General features: G+C 44.6%; 1 protein-coding gene across 1 annotated transcript; it reads left to right on the top strand.

The window, feature by feature from the left end:
* Nucleotides 1-800: 800 nt before the first annotated feature.
* Nucleotides 801-13,938, top strand: bicra (BRD4 interacting chromatin remodeling complex associated protein). Its single transcript, XM_058634022.1, has 15 exons — nucleotides 801-880; nucleotides 3,391-3,436; nucleotides 3,530-3,575; nucleotides 4,115-4,180; nucleotides 4,441-6,528; nucleotides 6,716-6,904; nucleotides 8,158-8,775; nucleotides 9,432-9,624; nucleotides 9,738-9,835; nucleotides 9,953-10,087; nucleotides 10,188-10,243; nucleotides 10,336-10,484; nucleotides 10,578-10,673; nucleotides 10,753-10,872; nucleotides 10,957-13,938. Exons 2-15 carry the CDS (start codon nucleotides 3,396-3,398, stop codon nucleotides 12,789-12,791), a joined length of 5,730 nt encoding a protein of 1,909 aa, XP_058490005.1. The 5' UTR covers nucleotides 801-880; nucleotides 3,391-3,395; the 3' UTR covers nucleotides 12,792-13,938.
* The last annotated feature ends 183 nt before the right edge of the window (nucleotides 13,939-14,121 follow it).

Genomic DNA, 14,121 nt, shown 5'->3' with positions numbered 1-14,121 from the left:
TTGCTGCTCAATCAAATAACTAGCCGTGATAAACCAACCACACTATGACCTGAATTACGCGTAAACCAAACGGTAAACATGTACATACGGCACATGTATTTACAAACAATATATTATATCAGTATTTATATATAGTATATCTTTTTACCACATCAACATCTGTTCTGATCAGTTTCCGACAACAACAAAGGTATCTTACAACACATTCTAAAACCCACACACGACAACGAGTATATGAGAAACTAAGAAAGTATAGCAAGTCAGTGTCCTTTGATGTAAAGTTGGTTTGAACTGAAAATAAAAAAAACAACAACTGCACAACTCTAACGGCAGCTTTGCTTGATGGTTCGTGGATAATTTTGTTAGTTTGTCATCGTTTGTAATGGTAGTAATAACAGTTTACATTACTATGGTATATATAATGCACTGAATTGTTGCAATACATTTCCAATGCTTCAACATTATGTACGGATAGCGTTCCCTTGACATTTAGTTGTTAAGCAAGAATGCACCAAATGAAGTCTTAATAATCACATAATGTACAAATTGTAATTTGTACAACAATTGTAATTTTTTTTCGAGCTTCATTTTCTTTGTGTTTTGATAGTGTTGTCGTTTTTTTGTCTCCTTGTTTTACAATAAAAATATAAATATTTTATTATTATTATCGTTGTTGGCATAAACGTTTTTTTTTTTCGTTCATTCAAACGCTTAAATGTTCAAACTTTCAAAAAAAAAATAAAAAAATACAGAAGGGGGCACAGATTTCAGTCAGGCAAAACGGAAGTCTGCTGTTTCCTGCCTGTAGTTGGGTCCTGCACAGCAGCCCGTGCGAGGTTGTCCTGGAGACCCCGCGCTGCCTGCACCTCTATCGTCTCGGGTGAGTTTGTCATAAAACTGCATATTTCTCAATTTATACGAGTAACTCTAACAAACCTGCGATATTCACGCACTGCGGGAAACCCGCAAACTGCATCGGCACCGCAATCGAAGCGCCACGTTTTTGCACGAACCTGCAAACACAGTCATTTTCCACCGAATTCCCAAGCATACCCCCCTCATCCAAGAGTATTCCAACATTAACTCATATTTTGCTTGCAAGGAGAACCACATAGCTCGCTACGCCATTGCGTTAACACTTCTAATCACAGAATGCTGCGTTTTCTCGGTCGAATTGAGGCGCCCCGGTAACTAAACGAGTGTTCAAAATGAGTCAGTCGGTTGTTTGTTTTGAATGTCAAAGGCTCATGCTAGCTATACGACTGAATATTGTTGATAGCTGGTTGACTTAGCAGCCTAGCTCGCTAGGCTAACGAATTTCAACCAAGGTGCGTCCAAACGCTGTTAACTGGGCGAAACTGGTTTTTGAAACTAATCGTTTTATCAGAGTGGACTCTTAAGTCAATCGCGTGGTAGTTAAACAGTCTGCATTGAAATGTATCTGCAAAATATGCATGGAAAGTCTTTTGAAAACACCAGCTAGCATGTAGCTAGCCGCTTGCAGCGTCTCCATTCATATCCTGCGCACTGGCTCTGCTCAGACCCGAGTAATGGCTACAATCCGCTGCTATTTTAGAGCGGTAACTGGGGATGTGTCTCCATCATAACCCGGGTAAAATATATGTTCAAGTATTCGACGGTTACTGACGGTTATTACAAGTTCAGTGCTTGAGAGTTTTACTTAATCTAGCGATACTCCGCACTCGAAATGTTTCCAGGCTGAGTAAAAACCGCGCGTTTTCAGGTTGTTATCCTCTTCCATCCGCTGTGTCTTGGTGCAAATCGAAAATTATCTGCTCCTTGGTTTCTTGACGTGTGCATACCATATGCTTGTTTTGTTGTTACTGAGTATGTTTATGTACGATATGACATGTTGTAATTGACGAGTAAGTTGGGCTAGTGTGTTGAGATTCAAACTCAATTTCTGTATTTGTTAAACTCACAATTGCAAGTGATAATGTAGTTGGTCAAGTCCCAATATAATTTCATTGCCACTGTGCAGACCCATATCTTAGACTTTTAACAGCATTCAACTTATTCACAAACCATATGTGGGTAAAACGGATCACAAACATCTGTTTATTTTAGTTTTCGCATCAAACATCTGTTCATTTTAGTTTTTGCATTTTTCTTTTTAACTTAAGTTTAAATGCACAATATCGGTAACAGCAGATACTGGCTTTAAAATGTGTTAATGGATATTGCAAACATGCCAAGATCCCCCAATATGACTAAAACTGAAACAGTTGGCTAAATAGGCTGCTACCTCTACACTTGTTTTTTTTTCTTTTAAGCACTTTATTTTGCACACTGAAGTTATTTTATATCTACGTCTGCTGCAACATGAGTGTGAACAATATTATGTTAAATTCATTACAGAAGCGACTAAATGACCTCTGCAGTTGAGCGAAAGCAAAGACATACTATATATCTGTATTGGTTATCGGCCCAAGCACTGCTGATATATTGGCGTATTGGATATTGGCAAAAAGTCCAATATTGTGCATCCCTAATTTTAATATAAAGAACTACCTGTGTCTGTTTGCTGAAGGGGTATTTCTATGGACAAGCATTTAATTTTAACTAGAGAAAGCCCCAAACATTTTTGACAAGACAGCTCAGTTTCTTACATTGTCGATACACTCTCCTACTTTGCATGGTTAATAATTGGTTTTTAAAAAGTACTGTATCTGAAACACCCAGAAGATTTCATCACAGTTTGTTCCTTATTTTTAGAGTTATGCTGCTCACCTGCCAACACAGTCTATAAGGTAATGACTATAGTGGAACAAGGAAATACTCCAGTGTGAAGGTTTAAGGAATCATCTTGCCCCTATGCTGTCCCATATAGTATGTGCCCTATATAGTAATTGCTGTGTAGTATGATTACACAGTTAACTGTTTTGTTAAAAAGCACTAGCAAATGTTTAGTTTATTGAAGTTGGTTTTCTGTATACATTAGAAAATATCTACATGGACAGTAATATAGTTAAAGATAACGTTTTTGTGGTTCTGTAATGTAAAGTGTGTTATGATGAAGGACATTACCTATCAGAAGCAATCCATGCTAAAAGTGTGGGATTCATTTATTGCCTATTAAGTGAATGTTAATAGTATAATATATGGAATTACTCAGTTTGACATTAAGTTAGCAGATCGTTTAACTTATTATTGGATGTTGCCAGTCCTTTTAATATGCAAGCATACATTAGCACTTAATCAATTAAACTATTAAATGTAGCAGTTTGATCTGTACTTAATATATTGGACATAGAACACAGTGCTCGGACGGATAGCTGAAAATATCTTGTATTTGAGTGACAGTATGTTTTGTTTGCTGTTTCTGTGAGTGTATTAATGACTTAATTAATATTTTCATCTTTTCATCAGTTGTCATGGATGATGAAGACGGCAGGTGCCTTCTCGATGTAATTTGGTAAGCAGTGCTAAATTGGTTTCTGGTGATATGCGAAAACAATGTGAGTCATCTTATTTGTCATGTTGTGAATCTTTTTTATTTTTTTTGCAGTGACCCAGAAGCTCTCAATGACTTTCTTCATGGATCTGAGACCCATGTGAGTATAGGAGGGGGAAACAATTGAAGACTTAGTCATGCGGTTCCTAGTTGTGACCTTCTTCCCTTAAATTATTATTACTTTTTTTATTTTGTGATGGGTATTTATTTTGCGTATTATAAAAACGCTTGGGGCACTTGGGTCAATTTCGGATTTCACACTGATGTACCATCAAACATGTGACCCTTGCTGCCTTCATTTTATTTTTCTTATACTGGTGCCATTGCTTCATGGTTGTCCTTTCTCTTTGCGCTTTGTATGGTCTCACCCTCCCTTCGTTTTTGTTAGGCTAATTCACAAAATGAGAAATACTAATACTAACAATTCCCAGCTCTGTGTCACTCCTTTTGTTTGTGCCCCTCGTCGCTTATCTTTATGCTTTTTCTTTACAATCTTGGTTCTATGGATTGTATTCTGTCCTTTCCTTGCCCCCATCCTCTGTTTGATGGTCTGTATATTTCTCTGTCCTGGTGACTTTTGCCTGCTGGTTTGGGTGCCTTTTGGTTTCTGTCTGTCCTATCCTGGGTGGGTGTCTGTAGTTGGACACTGACGACCTTTTGGATGGTGCGAGTGACCCCTCCAGCTCGTTCTTCTCTACCACTGGGGTGAGTAAAATCCCCCAATCTTCATCCTCCTCCTCCTGTTTCCTCTCCATCTATGTAGCATGTTAATCCAAATACCCTCCCTTTCCACTAACATTCCTATACTTCTCATGCTGTGCAACGTGACAAGAGGTTTTTGTGGAATTTCCGTGTCTGTAAATCCGTGTTAACTACACCACACTCCTTGGCATCACATCTACATCTCGGCAATAAAATCCATCTATTCTCTGGTTTCACCTTTTCCCCATTTCCTTTCCTTTAAGGGCCATGTTCCAGAGGTCCAGCCCTCAGCCCAGCTGTCGGCCAGTGAACCGGCAGGCCTGCCCAGAGTCAGTGTCGACCTGGACTTCCTCGAGGATGAAGACATTTTGGGTGGATCCCCAGGTGGTGATGGTGGAAGCAATGGCATTGGGACAAATCATGAACCATGTGACATCCTGCAACAGAGCTTGGCAGAAGCCAATATCACAGAGCAAAGCTTACAGGAGGCAGAGGCTGAGCTGGACCTGGGCTCTTTTGAAATTCCAGGCCTTACACAGGTGGTTCAGACGCTACCTGATGCCAGCCTCTCTGGGGCTGGAGGAACTGCTGTTGGTGTAGGCTTAGGTGTTGGTGTTGGGGGAGCAACGGCAATTTTCCCTGGGTCAGCCACAAGCGCCACTGCTACTCCCCCCAATGCCACAGCTGACATGCTGGGGTCAGTCCTTGCTCAACAGGGCCTTCAGCTCCAATCCCAGGTCATGAACAAGGCAATTAGTGTTCAGCCATTTATGCAGCCTGTGGGCTTGGGAAATGTGACACTTCAACCCATTTCAAGTCTCCAAGCTCTTCCTAATGGGAGTCAGTCTGGACATCTGGGTATCGGACAAATTCAGGTTGTGGGTCAGCCCACAGTCATGACTATCAATCAGTCTGGACAACCAATCCTGGCTAAACCCATGGGTGGATACCAGTTACATCAGTCTGGGCCAGAGGTACCAGGTTCTGGTACTCAGCCGGGGCTTGGAGGCTCAGGAGGCGGACTTCTGATCCAAGGTAATAAAGCCACTTTGGGATCTCCTGCTTTAAATGGACCAGCCGTTTGTGTCAGCAGCACAAACAGCAGCGGTGGTGGTACAATGACTGTTCCTGCTGGGCTCTTGGGTTTTGGCAGCAACACCACAAGTTCAGGAATTGGACCCCAGACTCAAACACAAGGTCAAATCATGCAGAATGTGATTATACAACGCACACCAACACCCATTCAACCTAAACCCCCTCAGGGGGGAGCCATCCAACCGAAACTCTTCAAGCAGCAGCAGCCACAGCAGCAGCCACAGCAAGCACCCCAACCCCTGCAAAATGATGCCCACAAGGCTCTAGGGCTGCAGCAGCTACCAGTTTCTGCTGCTCAGAATGTAGCGTTCCTGACGGGAAAGCCTGGCTCTAACGTTGTCCTAAGTACTCAAGCCACAACACAAGGCACCCAGTTTCAACAAACGCTATTCAAGCAACAAGCAGCACAAGCATCCGGCAAGCCCCTTAGTGTACACTTGTTGAACCAACAAGGTAGCATCGTTCTTCCCCCTCAGACTGTCCTGCAAGGTCAAAACCATCAGTTCCTCTTGCCACAGCTTCAGGCAGGTGGCCAGATTCTGACTCAGCACCCTGGGGGCCACATCATAACTAGCCAAGGTCCTGGTGGGCAGCTCATTGCAAACCAGATTTTAACTGCAAACCAGAACATCAACTTAGGTCAGATGTTGACTTCACAGGGCCACCCTGCCCACATCCTCTCTGGATCCATTCAGCTCCAGCCTGGCCAGATGGGCACACCCACCCTCTTTCAGATGCCTGTCACATTAGCCCAGAGTCCAAGCCTGGCACAGACACACACTGTCTCAGGTCATGCCCAGACAGTCATACAAGGCATGCCAATCCAGAACTCCTTGACCATGCTGAGCCAGGTGGAGGGGCTTAGCCCAGCAGTCACACTTCAGCCAGCCCTGCAACCTCAGCCAGGTGGGGTCCCCAACAGCAGCAGCAGCACTGGTGCAGCATCCATGGGTCAAGGCCAGACTGGAGAGTGTGTGACTGTGCTGGGAAGCTCCACAGACCAGGCTGCTCGTCCCACTCAGCAGCATGTTCCGCAGCAGTCCCCCATCCTCACAATGCAGCCAGCTTCCTCTGTGTCCACGACGATCACAGTACCCTCCTCTTCTCCGTCCATGTCAGTGTCCACCAGTTCGCCTGTCACAGCAGTGGGGCTGGTCCCCCATCAGGCTCAGCACAGTCCAGGAAGGTTACTGCTCACCAACCAGGGCTCCAGCATGATCTTGAGCCAGGAGTCTCTGCAAATGTTTCTGCAACAGGTCAGTGTTTCACTCCTTGAATGTTTGCTCTGCTGTTAACATTGTCTTTAAAATTACATAACATTGCACGGTGTGATATCTTGGTCTGACCTCTTTGGTTTACTATTTTACCCCCCCAATCCCCTTCCTTCACCCTACCTCCCTCCCACCCTCCTTCATCTTGAAATGGTAAATGTACACCTATCAGGAGCAGCACCACCAAACAGAGAATGAGACAACCCCCTCTGTGGGCGTACCAGCGTCTGTAATCGTCAGCAGCAACAACATCACTGCTCTGGCCCCCGCTGTCCATGACAGTCAATTAGCTGACTCTTGGGTGGGTCAGAGCCACAGCCCTTGCCCTGGCCCCTCCCACATGACAGCAGTGGTAAAGCAGGTAGAAATGCCCCTTTATGTTAAGCCCCACCCACTTGTTGCCGCCGCTGCTGCTGCCACAACATTAGGGTATCTTACCTTTCCCTATCACTGCTCTGAACCTCTCCTTGCACTACGCATTGCTTTCCTGGCCCTCACTGTTGCATATTATATTATTTTATTAGCAAAATTACTAATTTGCTTGCAGCTTCTGTGTGTTTCTAACATTGCTACATTGTGTGTCAAAGCATGACCATCCCTCTTGTTCATGTGTATTGTGTTTCAGCCACTTCATATGTCAATATTCAACTTAAAATCTTTCTAGTTTGAGACTAATAACCAAGTGCCATTTTTTTTAACTGAAGTCTACTAATTTGCTGTTTTTCATTCATTCTATATATTTTGCTGCAAACTCCAAACACTGGGCTCAGTATTAATTGCAGAATGACTAAAGGGCATGTTTTTTTTTTACCTTTTTACTAGAACTGATTAACTCGCCTCACCTTGCTCGATCAAATTCAGTAAAACTCACCTTCATCTGCTACATTACTTACCTATTACTGATCAATCACACCACACCTCTCAACCCAGCACTTCTCATTTACACTATTATATGCTCACAGTGCCTCTCTACCCCTTGTAATTCCTAGTCCGATCACTGTAATGACTCCCACACCCAAATTAAATGCTACCCTGACCCGACTCCCATCCCTAAGACCTCAAATCACCTTCTACTTAACCATCACAGAGAACTGCTGATCTTTACCTCCTGCTTTTGTCAAATGTTGTTCTTTTTGCCTCACCAAATGATTATTTTTCTCCTAATGTGTAATCCTCCTCAAATGCTAGAAAAAGAATATTGGGCTTCTACTACTTGTACTGCTTTTATATTGTTTGTTTGTATTTTCATTGTGTAGTTCTTTTTAGGGGTTTGGCGATAGATCTAAAATCTTTTGTGGTATTACGTGTGTGAAAAATAATTTTTTTTTCCCCAAATTAAACTTTCATAAATTTGACATATCATAGTATTAAAAATTAATGCCTAAAATATTCTAAATGAGATTGTGGTATATCCTTGTCGCCCAGCCCTGCTTTACACAGTAGATAGCATATAATCTTGTCCTTAAATCACATTTACTATAATCTGTGCATGTGATGTATTTTTTTTTTTTTTTTTTTTTTTGATTAATATCCTGATTTCTACCTGTGTTTAAGGATGGTTTATATTCTTGAGTCAGTTGCACATGTCAATATTTTGTGATTCCACATCCTCAGATACCCTCCGGTGGACATCAGCAGCCCCTGAAGATCCAGGGTATGTCCCCATCAACGGCCTTGTCCACAGCTCCCCTTGTGGCAGACAGACCACAACCTTCCCAGTCCCCTCTGACTCTGAGCCAGCAGATCCAGTCTCCACACCATCAACAGCAGTCACGTCCTCCTTCTCAGCCTCAGCCACAGTCCCAAACTCCTTCTCGCTCCTGTACGCCCTCATCTCACCCTCAGCTCTTTATTGTTCATAACCAGATTACAGAGTCTCCCCAACCAGTTCCACAAGGCCAGCCGCAGCAAACACAGCTTCAGCAGGCGCACATTCAAGTGCAGCTTCAGACTCAGCCACGGCCACCCTCTCAGCCTGCCCCTTATCAACAAGATATGCCCCCTATGTCACAGTCACCCAAGCCTCCTCCTGCACCACCCCCACAACATCAGTTTACTTCGCCTCCTGTTAGCACTGCTGCTACTGCTGTAGTGAAAGCCCAGGTTCCCATTCAGGTCCTGACAACCGAGCAGCAGCACCACCTTCAATTAGTAGGAGCGCAGATTCAGACCTTGTCAGGCATCGCCCAGCCCTCTCCTCAGCAGAAACAGTTACTGGATAAACTGCACCAGGTATTCACCTCAAGTTTATTTTATATTTTGACATTTTTTTTCCCTCATGGTTGAACAGTGGACTAATCTTTCTGCCAGTAAATGCATGCATGCATGTATGTGTGGCTATGTTCAGACTACCAAGATGCAGTGACTCTCCTCTGATTTCTTTTTTGTCCCTTTGATCTGAATCATGGATATCCAATTGTCAATTGGGATTTGTGTCAGTTTAGTGTGCTAAATCTCACGACTTTGCTGAGATGGCTTACATTTCTGACAGTCCTCCCTCTTCAGCACTGACTGGATTCACAGTTAGGATATTTTCTGTTTTTGATAATGCACACAAAAAGGTTTCATTGCACACATGCATGCTGTTTGAGATGACTGGTGGGTTCACTTGAAGGTCAGATACAAGACACCTGTACTTGCCAATGGGAACCCTCAATTCTTTATTCTGAACATAGCCTGTGGATGTATGCCACATTAAAATGTGGTCAATGTATCAATGGCACAAGATGTGTATTAAAAAGTAAGTAGTTTTAGATCATAGGAAGTCTGGGGAACATTTTTAATAAACTAATTATGCAGATGGCCGATCAGTACAAATCTGTTTGCATAGGCACCTGGAAATTAAATAGGTTCATCTAGAGTTCCTCATGTACTTTTTATGTTTTTAGGTCCAGCAGAATATCCTCCTGCAGGTCAAGCAGACTGCACAACCCCAGGCTCAAGCTCCCAGTCAGTTCAGTTCTCAGCAAGACGTGCCAGTCGATAAAGTTGTGCTTGCATCAACACCCAGCACTGGAACTCCTGCTCAACTCCCTTCTGTGCTGCAGTCGACACCAGTGCTCGTAAAAACTCCTGCTACAGGTTAGACACGATTCACTGAAGCTAAGCGACAGGGTCCTGAACACACCTTGGAAGTCTTTGTGCACCCTTTGTTATTATTTCTCTTTGTAATGACGTGTGTGCTCTTATTTTAGCATCAAGTGACTTAAAGGTATTCTCAGGAGCCCAAGGGCCAGCTGGAGCAATGGTGAATCAGACTGTCACTCCTGCAAGCCTTACCCAGCCTGCACAGGTAAGCGACATTAGAAAGTCCTTTTCTCTAAGGGTCAATTTTATACTGAATTTCAGAATGACACTTTTCAAATTCTATTACGTCTGTGCCTAATTATCTTTCCAACTGTTCCCACAGGTTCAGCCAAAGCCAGGAGTGATCAGCTCAGTTGGAGGGATGACTCTGGGGAAAGGTGGGTTGCAGATACAAGTGTTAGGAGCTAGTCTGACTCAAATGCCTGCTCCACAGCCCCAAGCTCCAGCACAAACTCAGGTAAGGAAGCTTTGCTTTATTTTAGATCAAGAAACTGTTCAGTTTTCAGCTTCAGTCTAAAGGCTTTGAATGCTGATTTTAATCTTTCCTCTCGTTACAGATGACAACAACAACAACAACGATGCCTTTCAGTGCAGAGCCCAGCAAAGAAGCCAAGTGCGTGCAGTAGGCATTTAAAATGTTATTTTAACTGTCTAAAAATGCACGTTTCTTTTAAATAGTAACTCTTTGTCTACACTTTATTACAGGATTCTAGAACAGGTGAGGAAACAGCAGGGTTCGGTTCTTCACCCAAACTACAGTGCACCTTTCCACTCTTTTGACGACACGCTGCACAGACTGCTGCCTTACCACCTCTACCAGGGAACTGCCATCTCTTCTCAAGACTATCAAAAAGGTAGTGAGCCCTATAGCTGCAGGTTGTACACAGTTAATTACATTTCCCCTCATTTCAAGATTTTCATGAATACTTTGGCTCTCTTGTGCACAGTGGATGATGAATTTGAGAGAGTCTCCTGTCAGCTGCTGAAAAGGACCCAGGCTATGCTGGATAAATATCGCTACCTGCTCTTTGCTGAGTCAAAAGTAAGTTTATAAATCAACATTTTCACCACAACCCTTCTTGTTCCATTTGTTCTGAACTGGTTTTAACTGATGTTTTTTGGCCTTTAAACCTGAGCAGAGACTGGGCCCCTCAGCAGAGATGGTGATGATTGACCGAATGTTCATTCAGGAGGAGAAGGTTGCATTGAATCAGGACCGGATTCTGGCCAAGGAAAGACCAGGTACAATAGCATAGTCTGTTATACATTGTTGGCGTTATCTACATTGCCGTATGTGCTAATATTATTCCTTAAATGTCGTTGCAGAGGAGTTTGTAGCAAACGCTCGCTTGTTGGAGAGAGTAGTTTCATCCCAAGAGAAGTCCTCTTCTGCTGAGCAAACTTCAAGGAGTGGAGCTGTACCAGCTGCTGACGCCCCCACTCCTGCACCTGCTGCTCCGGCAACTGTCCCTCCTCCAAACATCACACACAAACCTCCTGCTGCACCTACCCCAGCTCCAACTCCTGCTCCAGTGTCTGCGCCACCGTCTGCTCCAGCTTCTGCTCCAGCGTCTGCTCCAGCTCCAGTTCCTGTTCCAGTTTCTGCTCCTCCTGCCACCACCTCTGTCACCCCATTCCCTTCTACTAAACTGGTAATAAAGCAAGGTGGAGGTGGAGCCTCTGTGTCATGGTCGAGCAGCTGTCCACCACCTCCAGCTGCAGGTGCGAGCAAACCGGTGGCTGAGCCCACCAGCCACAGCTCGTCCATCAGTCGCACGCCAGCAGCCTCCTCCTCTTTCTCATCCTCGTCTTTCAACTCTCAAGCGGCCGATGATGATGACGCTCTCCCGCAGAGAACCAGCAAACCGCCGATCAAGACCTACGAGGCTCGCAGGAGAATTGGCTTGAAGCTGAAGATCAAGCAGGACCAAACTGGTTTTAGTAAGGTGGTCCATAACACGGCCTTAGACCCAGTGCACACGCCTCAACCTCAGCTGAGCAGCCAGTCCACATCCCAGCCTCAGCCTGCTCTACCACATCCAAAGTCTGTTCTTTTATCTACTCCTTCTACTACAGTCATCAGAACTCAGTCCCCCATATGCACTGCTTCCTCTGAATCACCAGTCTCAATAACGACCCCTCAGTGTAACCCAACACTGAGAGGTAATTTCCCTCCCAACACAGCCCCATCTTCCTCTACCTCTTCTTCTCATACTTGGTCGTCATCCTCCTCCTCGTCCACTCAAATGAATGGGACTGTGGATCATCACGATGTAGGAGGGATCAAACATAACCCCGCCTCCACTGCCAATCCCTCACCAACGACCTGTCGCCTCCCCCTTCGAAAAACATACCGGGAAAACATTAGTCCCCGGGTCAGACCTGGTGTTCCTGGGGGAGGAGACGAGAATCTTTCCTACCCCAGACCCACACCATCTCCCCCCAGGCACGAGGCCTCATCTCCTCCCTCAGAGCGGACAGTGATAGCCAGTGTGAAGGTGGAGAAAAGAGGCAGGGAGGCCTCGCACACACTCACAGAGTTGGGCCACGAAAGGAGTCGTTTAGGGAGTGCAATGCAGGGGCTGAACGAAGTGGACGAAGTGTTCAACCGTGGCATAAAAACCACACACCATCACCTCCCACACCTCCTGGAAAAGGAAGTAGTGAAGGAGAGAGTGGAGGAAAACAAAGACCAAGAGACTGATGTAAGTAAGTACAAGCGGGCAGGGGGGAAAAATAGACACAGAGTAGGTGGGACATTCAGAATGGACCAGCATGCCCCTGGGCCTCCCTCCCCAGAGTCCTCTTTCACACGAGACTCTTTACTTCCTGCCAAACGTTGCAAATCAGACTCTCCCGACATGGATAACGCCAGCTTCTCCAGCGGCAGCCCCCCGGATGACTCTCTGAATGAGCACCTGCAGTGTGCCATCGACAGCATCCTGAACCTGCAGCAGGAGCCCGCTGCCCACGGGCACCACATCAAAGGGGGCAACAGGTCACACCAAAGCCAGCGCCCAGGGGGCTCGGCAGCTTCGTCTCACAGACCCTCGGTCCCACCCCCCTCCTCTGCTTCCTCGTCCCCCTCCCTGGCCCAGCACCCTCAGGTCGGTGGTCGTGGCCACAACGGCAGCCTGGTACCCCAGACTCAAAGTAGATAACAGCCCCTCAGCCCCAGGCCGGACTGACGAGTGGGAACTAAGAGACAGACTTGGAGGCAGGGAAAGGGGGGTCACTGTGAAAACAGTATCACTGTACTACTCAGCCAAGCTGTGTTGGCTTTGTTTGTCCATTTGAATTGTCCTGACATTTCTTTGTCATTTACAGTCTGAGGTAGACCCGCGGTGGAAGAAGCGTGTGTGCGATCTAAGGTAAAAAAAAAACAAACAAAAAAACACGGTTGTGATCCGTCAAGTTTGCGAAACAAGATAAAATTATCAGAGGTTGCTGTTCTCAATTCATACATTCCTTTCATGTGGCATGAGCACCAGTTCATCTCATCTGAACAGTGTCCAAGTGAGCATCAGGTTGTTTTAGCAGTCGACTGCCTTATTTGATTTGTTTACCTGCAGCTGAGAGAATATAATCAGATTTGTACTCTTATCAAGAAAGAGTCCTCAAACAATAAATAAACTCAAGCTTGGTCACACCACTCACAAGGCAACTGCTTTGTTTCAGCTGGCAAAATCAAGTCGCCCCATCTTCCATTTTTAACGATAATTAATGTAGACATCACATTAGTAAAAGGTGTCGATGACATAATTTCCAAAAATTGTGAAGTTGTTTTCCTGTTCACTGCTCGTGGATTCTGTGTCAAGATGTAAAGAACATGTAAGGAAATTCAGTTTAGTTACTGCTTTTAATGTCTGATGATTTTCCAACGGTCTTGTTTTCCGACGCCTCCACACACACACACCTGCCCTTCTGTAACTTGTGATGCCAGTTTAGGACTTTATGCATTTTAGTCAGCAGGGGGCAGGCCAGTTTTAACTGTTAATTTTTCTCTAGTCTCAAGTCTGTTTCATATTTCTGCAACTGTGCCCCTGCCTCCTGTGAGTGAGTGTGTGTATGTGTGTATGTGTTTGTGTGTTTTTTAAAGCCTGGTGGACAATTTAAACCCAAACACAGCACAAGCATTGAAATGGAAAAAAAAGGAACAATAATATTGTACAAAAAGACGGTGAGAGAATTTGAAGTATAGTATTACAGATTAATTTTGTATTGTATTTATTGTGTATAATGACACTTTTTAAGAAATGTACATTTAGTAAAACTGTAAATTAAACCTTGCTTCTTTTATGAAACATAGCAGAGCTTTGTGTCATTTTTTTTTTTCCAGACAGTGATTCCGAAGCTCCTGGATACATTCCCTTGAATGATTAATGGTGACTGAGGAGTACGGTATGACAGTCAGGAGGGGATGGTGGGGGTGTGTCCTCCATCAGACCACCAGCAGGTGGTGCATGGAAGTAAAAACTTGTGCGTATCAGT

The sequence above is a fragment of the Solea solea genome, chromosome 7 (assembly GCF_958295425.1).
Source record: "Solea solea chromosome 7, fSolSol10.1, whole genome shotgun sequence".
NCBI lineage: Eukaryota > Metazoa > Chordata > Actinopteri > Pleuronectiformes > Soleidae > Solea > Solea solea.
The sequence above is the reverse complement of the archived record's forward strand: the minus strand, read 5'-3'. Positions and strand labels throughout refer to the sequence as shown.

Excerpts from the sequence above, each read along its gene's own strand:
- bicra (XM_058634022.1), top strand. The coding sequence starts at position 3,396 with ATGGATGATGAAGACGGCAGGTGCCTTCTCGATGTAATTTG. Across the intron at positions 6,905-8,157 it reads TGACAGCAGTGGTAAAGCAG|ATACCCTCCGGTGGACATCA; the intron begins GTAGAAATGCCC and ends CCACATCCTCAG. Across the intron at positions 8,776-9,431 it reads TACTGGATAAACTGCACCAG|GTCCAGCAGAATATCCTCCT; the intron begins GTATTCACCTCA and ends TTATGTTTTTAG.